Source organism: Cotesia glomerata, linkage group LG6 (genome assembly GCF_020080835.1).
Source record: "Cotesia glomerata isolate CgM1 linkage group LG6, MPM_Cglom_v2.3, whole genome shotgun sequence".
Lineage (NCBI taxonomy): Eukaryota > Metazoa > Arthropoda > Insecta > Hymenoptera > Braconidae > Cotesia > Cotesia glomerata.
Genome location: NC_058163.1, coordinates 16,692,117 through 16,713,014, shown reverse-complemented (window position 1 = coordinate 16,713,014; position 20,898 = coordinate 16,692,117). Strand labels below are relative to the sequence as shown.

The window sequence follows — 20,898 nt, the reverse complement described above, 5'->3', positions numbered from 1 at the left end:
GCGGAGTGAATGATTTTCAATTGATTTGATCCCTCCGAGAGTGAAATTCACTCCGAGACGGATTAAAATTATGTTGTTGATAGATTTCACTCCGCGGAGTGAATTTTTCATTTTTTTTTAAATAAAAATAAAAAAATTTTTAATCGTTTAAAAATGATAAAATTCGTATTAAGAGATTTAAAAAAATACAATAAATAAACCGTACTTCAATTTCTGTCTAAATTCGAAATTCAAATATTTTTTTTTCATGATCGAAAAAAAAATTTTTCTGGAAATTTGATTTGTTTTTAATTTAGCAGTTTATATTCTTTTCTATTGTATAATATTTCACAAATATATATAAAATGAAAAATTTATGTAGCTACTCAAATGAAAGATTTCAATGAGTGTAACATCAGAATGAGCTTATATCTTTGAAAATGTCAATAGTTTAGAAATGATATTGAATCTTGTCATCTAATGATATTTTTCCAGATATAAGCTTATCTTCATACTACACTCATCAAGACTTTTTATTTGAGTACTCACATCAATTTTTTTCGTATATCATATATATTTCACAAATATTATGCCCATACATATTTGTTTATTTATTTTACACCGACGAAAAAAAATAATTTGGCATATATGCCAAAAGATGGCGGACCTACAAGATCGTGGGAAAAATGCTGAAAAAGTTTTTAAGTGTCATTCGAATTTTAAAGTACCAAAAATTGTTATCTGTCTAATTTGTGAAAATGTGTACCATGAAGGAGACTTTAATAAATACACAAAGGGTCAATACATAAGTGAAATGTTCGTAATATGTCCAGATCACCATGCGGATGGCCTAACCTCCAAAACTGAGTACGATATAAACATGCTTAACGAGGACGCTAGGAAAATTATTGCTCAAGTAAAATTACACGAAAAAGAGTCACTTCGGAGCGAAATGTGTCTCAACTTGTCATTAAATACATCCAAAGACAAGGATCAAAGTAACACTACTTCAGAGTTGGATTCTGAAGCTTTAAGAGTGGAAAATGAGTTATTAAAGCAATTAAATAGTGAATTAGTGAGTAATAATAATTTCATGCGTGGCCTAATTGAATCTAAAGAAAAAAGTGAAAAGAGTAACAAGACTTTTGCCCAGGCTGTTAAAACTAAAACAGTGATTCCACCTAACATTGTTATTAAATCTAAAAATAATAATGATAAGGCTACTCTTGATTCTGTGAAAAAGAAATTGACTCATAATATCTCAATACCAATAAACAAGATAAAAACTGATAAAAATGGTGCGGTTACTGTTCAGTGCAAAAACAGTGTAGATGTTACGCGCGTGAAATCTATACTATCTGAAAAAATGGGAACTACTTATGATGTCAACACGGAATGCCTAAAATTACCTAGGATAAAAGTAGTTAATGTAGACACAGAACTAGAGAAAGAGGATCTAGTAGATGATATCTATAACAGAAACTTCTTCGAATGCGATGGAGGATTCAATGTCTTATCTGATCATAAAAACTCATTCAATAAACGTGTGTTGATACTCGAGCTGTCAGCTGAAGCCTATTGGTCATTAAAAGCTAATGGTTTCTACTTGTATATTGCACACCAAAGGTGCAGAGTATTTGATATTATTGATGTCAACTTATGCTTTAAATGCTGCAGGTCAAATCACAATCACAAGAAATGTGCAAATGACGTTGAATGTGCGTTTTGTGCGGGTGATCATGATTCAAGGAAGTGTAAAAGTGAAGAACTTAAGTGTATAAATTGTACGTACTATAATGAAAAATACGGCAAAAACCGCTGTACTAAGCATAAGGCGACGGACACTGGCAAATGTGAATATTTGAAGTATAAAGTGAACAAATTTGCTACATCGTCTGATTATCCTACTAATCCTAGTGTACCGACTTACTTATGGTAGATAGTGAAGAATTAGAAAACGACTTTAATATAGAAATACTGTGTGATAAAATATAGACGATGTAAACAAACAGTTTAACCTTGATGATTTAACAATTGTTAGCATAAACGTTAGAGGACTAAATTCAAACTTTGAGAGGCTAGAATGCCTTTTAATGAGGCTAATAGTGAAGCCAGACATTATCATTTGTGGTGAAACTTGGAATCTTCAGTGTTTTAAACTATTTGTAATTGAAGACTACAACATATACTACAACAATAGTCATGGGAACAAAGCTGATGGTGTTGTCATGTATGTAAGAAGATGTATAGATCACTCTGTGATAGATGAGGAGATAAATGGAATTAAATTCCTGTCAACAATAGTGAAAGATAAAAAAGGTAAAGTGATAAAAGTGACTGGAACATATAAATCACATGATATAAACAAAAATGAATACCCGAGTCAAAATTAAAAACATATTTTGAGCCTCCACAACCTACTCGAGGAGTTATAGGCTGAAATTATGGTTTTAGATTTTTTCGACTATGATGACGCGTATATCAGAACCGTAATTTCAGCCTACATGTGGTATATTTGTCCGCTTTTACGAAAGTTAGGCTGAAATCACCGTTTTAGAACCATAAATTGAGCCTACTGAGCCTACATCTCTACCGTAAAAAAGACCCTTATTGGTTAATACGATGTAGGCGAGGGGAAAGAAAGGAAAGAGGAATGGATTCAGATAAAAATGGCTGCTGTTAGCGGCATGCTATGTCCGGCGCATGCCATTTGATAAAAAAATGATAAAAAAAGGATTTTGCCAATGTCATATCTGTATTTTATTTATATTGTAAAGCTATCGCAAATTCAGACTGTGTGACTCTTAATTTAAACCTAACATTCGCTAATTATAGAAATAACATGAAAATCCGTTCTAATCGAGATTCGAACCCGAGCCGCGCGCTTGCCAGACCGATAACTAACCCCTACACCGATGAGTTGATGAGTATGACCGATGAGTTGATTTACATCTTATCATTCTCATAAACTAAAATTATATGGTGACGATTTTTCTGAAATTTTTGTATCTTTCTTTACCCTATTGAAAATAATTTTCAAAATTTTTTCAAATTTTCTTACCCAACCAAAAAAAAGTTACAAGTTATTTAAAGAAAAATATGTTTTTTTTTTTGTTAAATAACCATAACTTTTTTGAAAATTGACTTTTTGGGATGTTTTTTTTTTTGAAAATTTTTGTTTTTAAATGTACTTTTTAGAAAAAAAATAAAAATAATAATTTGGATCAATATTTAACGTTTCTTTAGAAACTTTCGGAAAAAAAAACGAAAATTTCGGGATAAATGCCATTTTTGATTTTTGATTTTTTTTTATAAAATATTTCAGCATTTTCTGCGAATTTCCTGAAATTTTAAGAGTGGCATTTTTTTTCTTACTATTTTTTTTTAGAAATGAAAAAAACATTTTTTTTTTAATGTTTGTTTTTCGTTATAGCACTAAAAATTTTTCAGCAGATTTCGAAAACTTCAAAATCCGAGAAAAAAAAAATAAAAACAAAAATTAAAAATAACAATCATCGAAAAGATTTGATTATTATTTTTCAATGAAGTTAGATCAAAAATTAAAAAAAGCATTCAATTTTTTTTTGTATTTTTTTTCCAAAACTACATGCAACAACAAAAAAATGAAATTGTTGTTTGATCCATTTTGGAGCAACGCATGAACTTTCAAAAATTTTGAGGCAATTAATTTCAAACAAAATTTGTTTGAAATTATTTTCATTTACACAGCAAAAAATATTTTTGTTGAATGATTTATAAACAGTAGACTTGAATGGAATGTGATTTCATTTTTTTACACGTTTAAATAATTTACATATCCTAAATTCAGGAGAATTTGAGTATTTTCTCACTATCAGACTATAGTTTTGAAAAAAAAAAAAATAATCCAATCTTATCCATGATTGTCATTTAAAATTTTTTTTTCTCGGATTTTGAAGTTTTCTAAATCTGCTGAAAAATTTTTAGTGCTATAACGAAAAACAAACATTTAAAAAAAAATTTTTTTTTTCATTTCTAAAAAAGACAATAGAAAGAAAAAAAATGCCACTCTGAAAATTTTAGGAAATTCGCAAAAAATACTGGTTTTTTATAAAAAAAATAAATCGGAAATAAAAAATGAGCATCATCCCCAAATTTTCGTTTTTTCCAAAAGTTAAAAAAAAAAAAACGTAGAATATGAATCCAAATTATTATTTTGATTTTTTTTTCTAAAAAGTACATTTTAAAAAAAAAATTAAAAAAAGAAAAAATCCCAATAAGTCAATTTTCTAAAAAGTTATGGTTATTTAACAAAAAAAAAAACATATTTTTCTTTAAATAACTCGTAACTTTTTTTTGGTTGGGTAAAAAAATTTGAAAAAATTTTTAAAATTGTTTTCAGTAGGGTAGAGAAAGATACAAAAATTTCAGGAAATCGAAAATCGTCGCGGTCAAGAGTGGTCGATTTGGCATGAAATGCCCCATACATAAACCCGAATATGCTAACGATAAATATTAGAAAAAGTTTAAGTTGAGATGTTATTGCTTATTACTGTCCGTATATTTTATGGATTATTGATCAATTGTTGCAACATTAATTACAATAGTCATAATTTTTATTTCAACTCTACACTTGAAAAATTTTTTGCTACGATAAAAGTTGAAAATTTTCTAAGTCCAGTTTTTTAATTATAAAATTTTTGCTATCATAAAAATATTATATATTCTAAAAAATAAAAAGATGGAAACAACCTACAGACCCTCGAGGTAGGCTCTTTAGGCTCAAAATACAGTTTTAAACTGTGATTTCGACCTCAACAGCCTATTTTTAGGCCGATGAGGGTGAAAATACAGTTTTAAATTTCCATGCAAACGCAACAACAAAAGAAAGGAGGCTCAATAGGCTCAAATCATTTTTTTAATTTTGACTCGGGTATGTTGATGCTGTCAAGTGCTATATTAATAGTAACAAAAAAAGTACTAATCATGTCATAGCTGGTGACTTTAATTAGTCCGGATGAAATAGCTGATAGATTCCTAACTAATTTCTTAAATTGTGGTTATATTCCATATTTTAACTGTGTCACAAGACCTAACCCTACAGGCGAAGGTGGCTCTTGTATAGATAATTTTTATATAAAATCGGACATTAAAAATATTAAATCATTCAGCCATACAGTGACCTTCACTGACCATTTTTCTTTGTTTGCATCGATTAATATAAATAAAAACGTGAAAGAATGGTTGCCTATGCAGAGCATCAACTATGACAAATTGAGTCTTATAAGTGATCAGGTAAATTGGAGCGTTATATCACGAGAACAAGAACCTAATACTGCAATAAATATGCTTATAGAAAATATTCAATCTCATGTTAAAAACTCTTATAGAGTGACGAATAAAAACAATAAATGTACAAATAATATGAGGAAAAGCTGGGTTACAAAGGGAATATACATATCATGCAAAAAGAAAGAACTTCTATATTTATGTTGGAATAAGATAGGAGTAATTCAGCTCTTAAGGCCGAATATAATAATTATTGTAAGATATTAAATAAAGTTATTAAAAATGCAAAACAAAATTATATGAAGGTTCAGGTAAAAAAGTTCAATAATGATAGTAAAAAAATGTGGGGTTTTATTAGAATGAATTTAGGTCAAAAAGAAGGTAAAATTAGTAATATTGAGTATTTAGTTAATGAAGATAACAATATAACTGATAAAAAAGAAATTGCAGATATTTTTGTAAAGTATTTTAGCAACATTGGATGTGAATTGGCATCTAAAATAGATGATAAAATTAAATATCAAAAGAAAACATATGAATTAAACCAGTTTAGTATTTTTCTCAAGCCAACATCCACTGATGAAATTGAGAAAGTTGTTAATAACTTAAAAATCAAAACTGGTGGAGTTGATAGTATCAATAGTAAGGTCTTAAAGTGTTTAAATAAAAAAATTAGTGGTCCGCTTGAACATATATTTAATATCTGTTTTAATAAAGGCATCTGGCCAAGTGCTTTGAAAACCGCGGAAATTATTCCAGTTTTTAAAGCTGGTGATAAATTTGAGCCTTCAAACTATAGGCCAATTTCATTAATATCCAATGTTGCTAAAATAATGGAAAAAATAGTATATGAAAGATTAATTAACTTTGTAATCAAACATAAAATTATATCTGATAGGCAGTACGGTTTTGTCAAAAGCAGAAGTACCAACGATGCAATCAGCTTTGTTACTGAATACGTATACAAAAATCTTGATACAAACTACCCAACTGCGATAGCTTTCCTGGATCTGGCAAAAGCCTTTGATACAGTTAACCATTCAATTTTGCTTGAGAAATTAGAAGCACATGGAATAAGGGGTTGTGTTTTGGAGCTTATGAGAAGTTATCTTAGCGAGAGATATCAAAGTGTAAAAATAAATGATAAATTAAGTGAAAGGATGCTTGTTAAAATAGGAGTGCCCCAGGGTACTATCCTGGGACCACTGTTATTTATTCTATATATCAATGACATTTTCAAAGTTATCCCGAACGGATCCCTTGTTTCATACGCAGATGACACTGCGGTACTGTGCTCTGGCAAAAATTGGAATGACGTCAGATCTAAACTTAATTATTGGCTAAGTAATTTAAATCTATGGTTGTGTAGTAATCAATTATCGCTCAACATTGATAAGTCCTCTTTCATAACTTTTGGTTGTTATTTTGACAGTGTACCAAATGAATTTGAACTGAATATCAATAATAAAATGTTGCTACGAGTGCAATATTATAAATATCTAGGTCTAATTATCGATAGTCGTATGAAATGGGACTATTAGATAAAAGAGCTATTAAAAAAATTAAAATACTTCATTTTTCTGTTCCATAGGATAAGTAGTTTCATGAATAAGAAAACGTTAAAAATAATATATCATGCCCTTATAGAAAGCATTATTAACTATGGAATAACGGCGTGGGGAAGTGCATATAATAATATTCTAAAATCAATTTTGATAAATCAGAGAAAAATAATAAATAAATTAGGCGATAATATGTCTAATGTACTCGATATAAGTAAAACCTATATTATCAGTTCATTGTCAATGTTTTATGATGAATGCAAAGTTGAGTATGAAAATGTATGTGTTAATACTAGAAATAGATCTATTTCCTTACCAAAGATAAATAAAAAATTGCTAGCAAGAGTGCTAGATACACTGCTATTAAATACTTTAATGAACTACCCAATAATTTAAAGTGTTTGAAAGGAGATAAGAAATCTAACAAAAATAATCTAGTGAAATGGATTATAAATATATGAAGGCTAGTAATTGTATTTTGGCACTAAACTTTAAAACTTTAATTAGTAATGTTAAATATTCTAGTAACTTATAATTGTTATCTCTTTAGTTTATATAAATCCGCTATCTTGAATTAATAAATATTATACCAGTCCTGTGCACAGGTGCTTTTGCATCTCTATAGGATAGATTGTAATATAGTTATGTACATGTAAATATATTGATCTGTATTTTTTTGTTTTTTTTCTCTACTGGTTGAATAAATGAAAAAAATATAAGATGACTAATTCAGTCACAATTCATAGCCATAATTCATAGATAAATCTGTCATTAAAGAAAAATTTGGGAACTGGGGAAAGGAAGGATAAAGGGAAAAAGCGGACCTTACTCAGTGAGAATTTTTCGGTAACCGAAAAAATAATTCGGGCAGCCCAGACCGGGACTCGAACCCAGACCATTTGGTTACGCCTCAAAGGCTCTACTGGTTAAGCTATCCGAGACACTGTTCGTAACTACTATTCAGTCACCTAATAATGCCTTATTTCAGTTAAATAAAAATTTATTTTAGCATAAAAACTCCTTACTTGGATGTTTTCCGAATAGAAATCCATATTCATTCCCAATTTACTCCCGATTTTTTACAGTGAATAAAGTAACGTGGTTCTTCATATAAAAAACTGGAAAAATTACAGCTTTAGATACAATTCTTCTACTTTTAAATTTAAAGCGAAATTTATTACTATTTATAATGTAATTTTTCAATTTTTTTTTTCCGTGTAGTGATCGTATTATAAATTTAGATACGTGATGGTAATTCGTCTACCAAGACCTTCAATTTAAACATGCGTAACATAGGTGCCATATTTTCTCGAATGACAAAAAAAAACTTGTACTGTAAGATGTATTGTTATCCATTATTGAAATTTTACATTCGGTAATGAATGTTTTATTATTCGTGAATCTTTCTTTCATCAATCATAAGTTTAGTACGTCATAGAATGTTTTTTTGTTGATTTTTATATTTCCTTTATTTAACTACATCATATTTCACTTATAATTATTACTTTAGTTTATTCAATTTTATTAAAGTGACTTCGGATTTTGGATTAGCTGTTCTTTTATTACTGCTATTATTATCTATAGTTTTATATTTGTTTTCGCAATACGTACAAAAATTTAATGTATAAAATTATGTAAATTCATATATATGGTAAAGAACGTTTGATAGTACATCATTCGTTATATATTTTATTCTGTATTTTTTTACATGCAATGAAATATTTATTTGTTGAAAATTCGATATTTTATTATTTATTATTTGCACACGATTCGGATTGGATATATTCATAATAATAATTATCATTATTAGTATTAGTAAAATTACTAAAATTCATATTAAATATATTGCATTATCGATTTATTAATTGCTTAATTAATGTAAACTGATCACGTTAATTCAAGCGTATTAGAAATGATTTGGATTAAAAAATGATTGATTTTGAATAATATTATTTTTTTTTATCTTTTTTAAAACTTTTTTATCGTCAAGGCTACTTATTTAATTGCCACCATTCAACATCATTGTAATTTCACACATTTAATCGACTTTTATACTTATTACTCGGGTCTCGTTTTTTATTGTTCCTAATTCTTCATTATCATGCTCTTTTGTATTACCGGTATTTTTAATCCTAAGAAAGTAATTTCCAGAGTTAATTAAAAATTAAAATTATTAGGATGAACAATTTTTTTTTTTACTTTTTTAACAGTTAATATAAGTTTTAACAAAAAATTTACCAGTGCAAGTAGTCGACAAATAAATAAAAAAAGCTATCTCTTTTCGTAATTTGAAAGATAAACAACTGAATATACATTGTATCTTTTTTATTTATTTTGGTTAGTTTAATTTTGCTGTGCTTAAGCAATTTATTTATTTTCTTTAAATACAGTTAGCCCAGAGTTAATATATAGTCTCTTGAATCACAGACTACCGAAATTCATTAGATATTTTAAATAAATACATTCCTAACACGGAAAAATTTTTTATCCGTAAATATATACTGAGAATATATCTTAGGATATGTTCTAAGGTATATTCAAGTTTGCCTAGAAATTTATACTCGGATATGTACGCATCGTTTAGTATCTAGAAATTTTGACAGAGGGCAAATATCTGTCAAATTCGTTCTTGATTGCAAAGCTTTATATATGTTTTGTATTCTCAACCAAATGACGATGATGTTTACTTTAATTTTAGTATCCCCAGAACCAACCTTGAATATATACGATACACATATGTCCAATTATAGATATTTTGGCTAATTTGAATATATCCCAGAATACATCCTTGAATACATTACCAGTCTATACTTACGGATATATAACTTTTCCGTAGGAACATATCGCGTTGTTAATTCCAAAACGTGCGTATCGTAAATTTTACACTTTTTTGACTCGGAAAAACCAAAAGTACAGATAAAAAACTTTTTTATATTTTTAATATATTCTTAAGGCGATCGGAGGGAAAAAATTTCTTATACGCTCTTTTGGTTCTGCAGAGTTATAAGGGCCTATGCTTATTAGTGTCGCGAATTACATTTTCAATTTTAAATGTAAGTTTTTTGATTTAATTTTTCACGAGCAATACATTAAAAATTTATGTAAATAAGTTAAAAAAAAAAAAAAAAAAAACAACAACAAAGAAACGAGTCATGAGTTGAATACTTTGTAATTCTAAAATCTTAAATTCAGTCTTGGTTACAAAAAATTATTGAAATAAATCAACATTCTCAATTGGTCAAGAATAAAATCCATAGAATTGACAAAAATATTTTACAAAACATGTAAATTCTCGCAACTTTTGGATTTACTATCTCTTGCCCAAACTTTACCCAGTAAACTACGTACTTTGAGACTAGCACTTGTGCGACTGCCACGGTATTTCTTAGGTGAGTTGTTCTCAGAACATGAACCCAAAGGTGATCTGCTGCGGTTTTTCCTCGACCTCTTATGGAATAGATCTCGTGTTCTCTCGGGATTTTCTAGTTTCAATCGTATTTGCGTCAGTAATCCCACAAGGAGCTCATCTACGTTGTGGTTTATTCCTACAGAAGTCTCAATGAACTTGCAGTCGTATGATATCGCCATGGATTTACCTTCTGTAAACATTCATTAAGCTTACCCAATTAATTTATCAAACGTTATTAAATAACTTATCCGTAAATTAAAAATTTTTATAACTTCTGATGATAAAGTTATAATAGTTCAGGTATAAGACAATGTTTAGTATTCACTTTAAAGTTTCATAATTAATATAAAAGTTGAAGGAGTATTTATCATTAGATGTTAAACTACACAGAAAAAAAAATTTACTTGAATCAAGTTAGTAATTTTGAAGATCATCTTCTTGATCTGAGTATAAAATTCTTAAACTAAGAAATTTTTCTTGGTTTAAGTAAATTTTACTTGATTCAAGAATGTGTGTGTGTGTGTGTGTGTGTGTGTGTGTATATATGTGTATAAGAATGTGAACCGCTGATAACTTTTGACCAGTTAGACCGATTTCATCGTGGTTGGCGCCATTCGAAAGGGCTTAGACAAACTTAGATTTTGAATACATTTTGGACCGATTCGGACCGGTAGATTTTGAGAAATCGAAAAAAAAATAAGAAAAAAAATTTTTTCAAATATGGTTTTTTTGGAATAACTTTTAAACGGCTTTACCGATCGATTCCAAAAATTGATCATAGTCCAGTCGAAATAAAGATTTTACTTGGTAAAGATCGCTAAGAAAAAAATTTCTTTCACAGAATGATCCAAAATATGCTAAAACTACGACATCCGAAAAAATCCAACAAAAAAGTGCGTTGCGAGTCTATTTTTTTATAACAAAACGGTCAAAATTGTAGTTTTAAGCAAATATATGATTAACTGTAGTACCCAGATGAAAAAATCCTTCGTAGTAGTATGTAGTTAAGACTAATGGATAAAATAAGTCAATCAATTATCTGAAAGTTAATTAATTTTCTCCGAAAGGTAATGTTTTTGTTGATCCGCCATATAGCTTGGCGTCGAAAGTTATATTGCGCATGCGCAGCACGCGCGCGCACCTACTCAAATTCAAACGCTGAGAAATAACTCCAAACTTTTTCAGTGAACTATATTTTTATTCAAAGAAAAAAATTAAATAGTTTTAAAATTTTTACATCAATAATTAAAAATTAATTAAGAAATTCTTATTTTTAATTTTTATTAAGAAATATTTCACTCAATAAAGTTTATTTAAAGAAATTTATAATTTTTATAATTAAATGCTATACATTTTTTTAGTATAATCAAATTTTAAATAAATTAGAGCATGTATATTATTTATTAATTTCAACAATTGGTTTATCACATTTACAATAAAAGCAGTAACAATAAAAAAATGCTAATTCAAAAGTACACTAAAATAAATTTAAATTTAAATTTCATCGTCAGAACTATCAGAACTTTCGTTGTTATCCAGAGTTTCGGGAAGATCTCGTAACTCTTCTTCTTCGTTTGTATCCGTGTTTTCAGTGTCCAAGCAATCATTATTAGAATCGTAGTCGTCTGCTCCTCATGTAGAGATTGATGAAGCTTCTGAATTCGTACATGATACTCCAGTACAACTTTTACAAGCGTGAGAACATTTTAAGCCTAACTTTCTGCAGTTACACGCGTTATTACTGCATCCTTTTTTACACCCGCAAGATATTAAATCTAACAATTCTGGAGGAGCAACAACTTTATCCATACGGATTGGTTCCAAAATATCTCCATTATTCATCCAGCCCCATCATGTTGGATCAATTTTTAAACGGAAATTTGTCTGACAGTAAGTATACAATTTAACAATAACATTCAGTATAAGGATAGACAGAGCTGAAAAAAAATCATTATTTTCAACTCGTAAAGAAATTCATTTAATGCTAATATAGTATTTAAATTTTGTTAAATACAAAGAAATAAGAGTTTCTTAATCAATTTTTAATTATTGATGTAAAAATTTTAAAATTATTTAATTTTTTTCTTTGAATAAAAATATAGTTCACTGAAAAGGTTTGGAGTTATTTCTCAGCGTTTGAATTTGAAAAGGTGCGCGCGCGTGCTGCGCATGCGCAATACAACTTTCGACGCCAAGCAATATGGCGGATCAACAAAAACATTACCTTGCGGAAAAAATTAATTAACTTTTAGATAATTAAAGATTTATAGCACGTAGGAGTCTAATGATTGACTTATTTTATCCATTAGTCTTAACTACATACTACTACGAAAGATTTTTTCATCTGGGTACTACAGTTGATCATATATTTGCTTAAAACTACAATTTTGACCGTTTTGATATAAAAAAATAGACTTGCAACGCACTTTTTTGTTAGATTTTTTCGGATGGCGTAGTTTTAGCATATTTTTGATCATTCTGTGAAAGAAATTTCTTCTTAGCGATTTTTACCAAGTAAGGTCTTTATTTTGCCTCTTCTCAACTGGACTATCAGCTTTTAACGCATCGTACGGAGTGGAGCGGGTTGTCATAACTAGGAACGGTTGTACCCTCGGAGATAGTACTCCTACCCCAGTTCCCTGAGGCCTAGCCGACACTTAGCCAGTCCCGGAATACATGGATGGACTAGACTCGCTCGGAGCGGTGAAGATTCCGATCTCTAACACTCACTGCGTACTTCCTGATCAAGGCCCGAAGTGGCTGGCTCCTGATCCACTGCTGCAACTTTCACCTCGGCAGAGCAAGCTCACATCAGCCGTGGCCTGCATCGTCGGAAACTACGATACAGGTTCCGGACACTCCCAGTGAGTTACAGCAGGAACCAATCATCTTGCTAGGTCAGTTAGTGTGACCAACCCATTAAAGGGGAGTTTTGTCCACGGGAGCTTATTTTGTTTGGTTATTTTGCTTGGCTCCTACCCGCTGTACCTCATCAACTAAGAGATTAAGTGTCATCCAAGGACAGCGAGCGTTCTCCCATCCGCTCGGGGAGACGCGCCCGGTAGCAGTATCTCTTCTGCTCCAAGTGTATGTGTGTGTGTGTGTGTGTGTGTGTGTGTGTGTGTGTGTGTGTGTGTGTGTGTGTGTGTGTGTGTGTGTGTGTGTGTGTGTGTGTGTGTGTGTGTGTGTGTGTGTGTGTGTGTGTGTGTAAACCTCTCGTAACTTTTGAACAGTTTAACCGATTTCATCGCGATTGGTGCCATTCGATAGGGCTTGGCCAAACTTAGATTTCCTGTTAATTTCCTGAAACGATTCGGACCTATAGATTTTGAGAAATTTGGAGAAATCTAAAAAAAAATAGGAAAAAATTTTTTTTCAGAAGTATTTTTTTTGGAATAACTTTTAAACGACTTTACCGATCGATTCCAAAAACTAATCAGCTCTGAACCTTGAAAAACCACGTCGATCGCCGCCAATCAAGTCAAAATCGGTTAATTCGTTCGAGAGATATCGTGAACGAAAAAAAACCAAAAAAAGTGTTTTTTCGGAGTGACTCCGAAATTTCTAGTTTGACCAATTGAAACTTAGGAATTCTTTATGAGGCCTAAAAAACTGAGTAGAATTCCGCCAATTGCGTAAAAATCTGTTCATTAATTCAAAAGTTATTGCGGCTTGAAAATTCAAAAAATAGTGTTCTATGAAATTTCTATCAGACTTTAGAGCTCAAAGAACTCAAAAGCAGAGAAAAGGTATCTTTTTGAGCTCGGAGAGTTCAAAACAACATACAGATTGTATTTTTGAGCTCAAAGAGCTCAAAAAAAGCGGCCAGGTATTAACGGAATTAGCGGGAAGTTGCAGGGATGGCCTTTAGGGTCAACCGTTTTCCTAATTTTTTTTCGGTAGAGTCTACACGGAAAAAAAAAATTTAGAAAAAGGTTGACCCTAAAGGCCATCCCTGCAACTTCTCGCTAATTCCATACTTGAGTGCTTAAGGGGTTAGGGGTAGTCAGAGGCACGAAAAAATGAGAATTTTCAGTATTTTTTTTTTTTTGTTATTAAATCATGTTATTTTACAATAGTAATATGGCATCATTATACAATGTTTTGACTTGAAGTCACGAAAATTTAAAAAAAAAAAAAATTTAATTTCCAAAGTTATAGCTGTCTGTGTTGACCCAGTTCCAAAAAAAGGTCCTTGCGGTGACAATCATAAGTCCTTGGAGATTCATCTAAAATCAATCGGATGAAAAAAATTAGTTTTATAAATAGATAATCCTGGGCCTGATCGAAGAATTTTTTTTTTTTTTCAAAAATTAACAAAATGGCGGCCTCAGGAAATTTTTGTCTAGATTTTTGAAAAAAAATCAACAGTTAATTGGTCTTAAGAAATCGAAATTTTTGAAAAAAAAAAAAATCCTTCGATCAGGCCCGAGTTTATTATGTATTCTAAAAGCTGTATAAATTTTATTGAAATCTACTGAGCGGTTTTCGAGTTTCAGTTGTCACCAGTTCAAAAAACATAGTTTTGAGAAAAACGCGTTTAAAGTTTCACACTAGATTCACGTACAGAAATACGAATTATTAAATTACTTACATCGAGTCATCTATTCCTGGGCCATATAATAGTTCTTCAGCCATTGTGGAAGTTTCCAAAACATCAATTTGCTGTTGCCTACGAAGCATTCTGCCTTTCCAAGTGTTGTCGTTGGCGCGCTGATCTGCCACTTTCACATGTGCAGCATCCGATTTTTCAGCATACCGATGGGAATTAGACCCACAATTAAGTCCTAGGGTATCCATAATCATTAATAATGAATTTGTACCTTCATTAAATATACAAGTAGCTATGTATGCAGCAATTTGTACGATAGTAGAACTAGTATTCACGGTTTTTGGGCATATTTTCCACACTAGTTGGTTGAAGCTCTCATTATTATTCTGATTGAATCCACCTACACATCTTGAAAGTAAATTATCATTACTGAGATCGTCATGAATCGGTTTAATAGCTTTTAAAACATCAGGAGGTAAGGGAAAATCTTGAGTATAAAGAGAGTATCAAGCTCTCTACTTGCTTCAGCGCGTTGGTAAGAGCACCAAGAATCTTCGCCTTTGGGACACATATCATGATTCGGATTTTCATCAGTCGAACCGTAGTGGTAAAAAGTTGCCATAATAGCAGATTTCATATCTTCAATAGAATCGCAATGACGACGTATTGATAAACCATAGTACACAGTTAATTTGTCTATTACTTTTCCTGTAAGCCTACCTCTACCACCAAGACCTTTTTGTTTAGTTTTCAGAGTACGCAGTCGAGTCCCCATCCGCTTCTGAACATGGCCTATACATTCCTTTTTATTTATGGTTGTATTTTTGTAAGGATCTGCTTTATTAATTCCAGAATAGGATGACAATAGAACCCTAAAAGGGGGTTTCTTGAAGCTGCCGCTAGCTATCTACTCCCGAGCGTTTTGAAGTACCCGAGCTCTTTTTGTTATTTGTCGAATAACTCAAAAACTAATTATCGGATCGACTTGAAATTTTCAGAGAATATTTTTAAGATATTAGACAAAACGAAAATGCAAACAAAAAATAATTGATTTTTTAAAAATTCTGACTACCCCTAACCCCTTAATATTGCACTTATTACATTTTTGAGGTTGTAACCGCGCATTTCAAGGAATTTAAATTTACAACTGCGCACCAGAAAGTTAGTGTGCTCGGCGCCCGGCAAGAAAGTCGTAAAAGAAGTCGCTGCTGCTCGTTACTCGTTTTACAGCACGCACCGGCGCGCGGAGGAGATCTTTGGGTTCGAGATTGTACCGTCGGACGGGAGAACGGGACAGAGGCCCCGTTGTCAGCTCTCTTTGGCGACAAGTCGTTGCAGTGAACAGTCGCACTTTTAACATTCAGTTAAATTTATTTTGATACGCTCCAACCATCTGAGCCAATACATACAACGGTTGCCAAGGGCCATTTCTTTGAGGAAGTTTTCCGATCATCTCATTGCGGACACCAGGACATTTCAGGATATTAAGTACCTGTCAAGCAGGACGAGCAACGGACCTGAGTTTTATTACACCACTGAAGGAAGACCATGGAAATCCCGACACAGGAGGAGCTTGCTAAAACCTCGCGAGATGTACGTGGTAATCCCTTATAATAACTTTCGTCCAGTATAAAATATATAACGCCATTTTGGCTTTGCTACGCTCTTCTGTGCATCTAATTGTATCGAGTCATTTGAGTTTTGTTGTTCGTCGGAGTGAATAAATCTCTCTACTTTTATATATTAATTAATTATTTCTTTTAGTAATATAAAAACTCAACCTCTCTTTTTCTGAGCCTATCTTACCCTAGTGACCAGGAGTGAAAACTCCCACGTCCCTAAAGGAGCTAGTCGTTGTAAAAAGAACTCAGGATCAGGGGTCTAAGTTCAGTTAGGTATTCTTGTCCCTTGGTGGCGCCGGGCTGGCGTGTTACGTTAAGGGTAGTCTTCTCCAGGAGGTCACCAACCTGGAAAGGGTTTACCTCATATTTGACGCTCAACTGAAATTTTTAATTTCTCGCTAAGAAAATTGAAAATTTTCAAAAATCGGGAAGTTATTGGTTTCACCCCGTTTTTCGAAAATCGAGTTTTCAACGGATGTTGACGTTTTGAGGTCCTACGACGCTTTCCCGAATGTTTCCGCGTTGATGTCCGTACGACAGTATGTGTGTGTGTGTGTGTGTGTGTGTGTGTGTGTGTGTGTGTGTGTGTGTGTGGGTGTGTGTGTGTGTGTTTTTTTTTTTTTTTTTTTTATCTTAGGGGGGAAGAATCCTTTTTACGGATTCCAGGCATAGCTGTTCGGCCTGGATATGTGGCGACTCGACGCAGCGTCATACTAAAACTCGACGCTAACGCCCCTACCCACTAAACCCTAAACCCCTTTTCTTCTTTTCTCTAATCCCTCATGGAAACCGCCGTCAGGCATTACTTCGTGAGGGGAGGATCTAGCTACTGCTATTTTTTCTGGTGGCTAAGGTATTATTTTTCCTTCCTTCTAGTTTCTGTCATTTGCCCTTTTTCTTTCAATGGAACGCAGCTCTGTAAGCACTTCGGTGGTAAACGTGCTTGTGGCTGCCAGGCAGCTTCGGATGACAGCATTTCTTCTACTATTGACTCTGGTGTGATTTTCTTGTTCAGGATCTTCTCTAACTCATCACGCTGTGGGTTATAACGAGGGCACTCAAAGAAAACGTGCTCCGCATTTTCAGCAACTCTTGGGCAAGACGGACACTCTGGGAAATTATCGTGCTTAAAGCGATAAAGGTACTCCTGGAAACAGCCGTGTCCTGACAACATCTGGGTCAGATAGTAGTTGGCCTCGCCGTGATTCCGGTTAAGCCAAACGTCAATCCTTGGTATAAGTCGATGAGTCCATCTTCCCTTGTCCGCAGCATCCCATAGTTGTTGCCATCTTGCTATACTATGTTGTCGCTCTTCAGTTCTCAGTTCTTCAGCGCTCAGTGTAGATGATCTCTTTCGGTGGTATAGGTTCCGTCTTTCCTCAGCTAGGACTCTAAGAGGCAGAGTTCCAGAAATGACGCACACTGCCTCCTCGGATATTGTGCGGAAGGCGCTTGCAACTCTCAGTGCACTTAATCGGTAGACCGGTCCGGCTTTCCTCCATGATTCTTGGGTCTCCAGCGCGTCTGCCCAAACGGATATTCCATATGTGAGCACTGATGTGACTGGGCCTCCAACATTCGGCATCAGTCTTGATAGGCTAGTTACAACCGCTGATGCTTTAGCACTTACGTGTTCGACCTGTTGTTTAAAGTTCAGTCGGGCATCCAGCGTCACCCCCAGATATCGGATAAATGGTTGCGATGCGATCTCCTGTTCGCCGACATTCAGCTTGATGTTTTCTACGATCTTTCTGCTGGTGATGAGCACAGCTTCAGTTTTGTGCTTGGCTAACTCCAACTTCATCATCTCCATCCATAGGTTAATCCGGCTAAATGTGATATCAAAAGCCAGATTGATCTCTTCCAAGTGTTTCGCGACAATCACTACCGCTACATCATCGGCATATGCTACAAGTTTCACCTCTGATGGTAATGCAACTCTCAGGAGACCATCATACATGATGTTCCACAGCAAAGGACCCAAAACCGAGCTCTGTGGCACTCCTCCGGTTATTTCGAACTCCCTTGGACCGTTTTTAGTGTCATATTTGAGGACTCTGTCTGTAAAGTAGTTTGCTACCATTCTGCGCAGGTATCCTGGCACTTCTTTATCTTCGAGAGCTCGCATGATGCAGTCCCAGTTAGCGGAATTGAAGGCATTTTTGATGTCCAAGGCAGCCACTAAACAATACTTCTTTCTGCCACGTTCCCATCTCTTGCCAGCGATTGCCTCCTTAGCTGTATCGACCACCAGGTTGATCGCATCCAGCGTTGATCGTCCTTTCCGGAAACCATACTGGCCTTCTGCTAGGAGTGGATCGACGACTGCTTCTATTCGTTGGTACATTATACGCTCTAATATCTTACCCGCTGTATCCAGCATGCAGAGTGGTCGGTAGGATGATGGCTCGTCCGGTGGCTTCTTCCCTTTAGGGAGAAGTACAAGTCTTTGCTGTTTCCATCTTCTAGGAAAAATCCCTTCTTTGAGGCACGAATCGTAGGTATCTAAGAATAGATTTGGCGCTGCTTTAATAGCTGTTTTTAATGCAATATTCGGGATTCCATCCAATCCCGGCGCCTTATTATTCCCTACTCGGTTGCACGCCTCCATCAGTTCCTCTTCTGTGACAGGTGGAATATCTTCTTGATTTACTGGCAATGAAGAATAGCCGAACTTACTTTATCGAGGAAACAGCGTAGAAACTATTCTTTCCAGGAGCTGTGGACACGTAGGTGATGGCATTGGCTGGCGCTTCAGGTGGGTCATGACCACCCTATACGGTATGCCCCATGGGTCCTTTTCTACCTCATCGACGAGTTCCTTCCAACAGCGTCTTTTGCTATCTTTGATGGCCTTGTTCAGTTCTCGACGGGCCTTTTTGTATTCTGCGACCAGCTCCGCAGAGTTAGGTCGTCGGTGGCCACGCTGTGATAATCTTCTCTTTTTGTGACAGGCTGTGCGAAGGGCGTTAATCTGATCATTCCACCAGTGCACCGATGGTCTTTTATTGATGCCACGCTTACGGGGCATGCAGGTGTCGCACGCCTGGGCAATTCTCGTCATTAAGTCCTTCGTCTTCTCTACAGCATTTCCTGTGATGATGGTCGAGTCACTGTCTAAGGCTACTACCAAAGCTTCCGAGTCAAAGTCTTTCACTTTCCATCCAGCTGCATTAGTTTGTCTAGTTGCTCTTTGAGGGCTCCGGCCAGCTGATATTTCCCAAAGTATTGCACTGTGGTCGCTGGCGGTGTAGGTGTTTAAGACTTCCCAAGAATAGTTTCCTTTCAATAAGCTGCTGCTGACGAATGTGAGGTCTATTATCGAACTAGCCTCTCCCTTGGTATATGTTGGTGTCTCACCGATGTTGAGAAGGACCACGTCCAGTGAGGCCATTGCTGCACGTAGTGCCTTGCCTCGCGCATTAGTCTGCTTGCTGCCCCAGTCTACCACCCAGGAATTGAAGTCCCCTGCTATAGCTACTGGGTAGTATTGCTTTGCGCCTTCGGTTAGTCGATCCAGGAAATCAGTAAAGTCGGCAATGGAAAGGCTAGGTGGTGCATAGCAACTATAAAGACGGATGTCGTTAATAGACGCTGCTACAAAGCCGATGCTATCATTGCTCACTATGCTCTGGAAGGGAAGTTTGCCACAAGACCAGATGACAGCCTTGGTGGTGCTGTCAGTTTCCCAAGGTTGGTTATTCAGGTGTCTGTATGGCTCTGCTATTATTAATAAATCAAGCTCTAATTCACGCACGGTCTGCACGAGCAGATCATGCGCGGCCTCACAGTGATTGAGGTTAAGCTGTAATATCCTCATGTTTGCTTGCTTGTCATTCTCTGGAGTGCCTCTTTGTATACCGAGCACCTGTATGTGCCGGCGTGATGGGCAGCGTTCTCTGCGCTCTCATTTTCCGCGCATACTACACACTTCGCTGGGTTTTAACAGTCCGCAATCTTGTGTCCTTCTTGGCCGCATCTGATGCATAGCTTGGATCAATCTGTCTTGCTTCTGCACTGGGATCCGTGGTGCCCGAAATGCCAGCATTTGTAGCATTGGGTAGGTTTCCTCGTGGCTCTAATTCGGCAGTTGACCCAGCCAATTCGGATTTTACCGCTTCCTTCTAATATCTTCTGAGCTGCTGCAGCCGGTAGTGTCACGACAGCGGTTTGGGTACCTCTGTAGGCTTTGCGGATCTTGATTGTCTCTGGTAGTATTTCGCAGAGCTCCTTGGTTACCGTATGCAGGGCAGCCTGAATATCCTCCTTTGTTGTGGTGTCATCTAGGTCTCGGATCTCGATGTCTTCTTGTGGCCCTTTGCAGATCACTTTGGCCTCCTCCTTAAGAATGTTTGCGATGGTATGTTGCAGGCCTTGGCCTTTGTCCACGCACTTCCGCGAAATCGTAATCAGCAAGTCCCCGCTTCTGGTCTTGTTGATCTTGTCCACTGTTGTGCGAACTTGCTCATCAGGGACGTCCTTCTTTATGCGACGCAAAATCTCGGC

The 20,898-nt window shown here is 34.6% G+C and overlaps 1 protein-coding gene across 2 annotated transcripts in view; it reads right to left on the bottom strand.

Annotated features, from left to right (window-relative positions):
• Positions 1-8,642: 8,642 nt before the first annotated feature.
• The window catches only part of LOC123266732, a 751,444-nt gene continuing 739,188 nt past the window's right edge, over positions 8,643-20,898 (bottom strand). For both annotated transcript variants that reach the window (XM_044731127.1, XM_044731129.1), the window contains exon 10: positions 8,643-10,408. In XM_044731127.1, the coding sequence (XP_044587062.1) occupies positions 10,083-10,408 (326 nt within the window). In that variant the 3' untranslated portion in view covers positions 8,643-10,082. The remainder of the gene's footprint in view (positions 10,409-20,898) is intronic.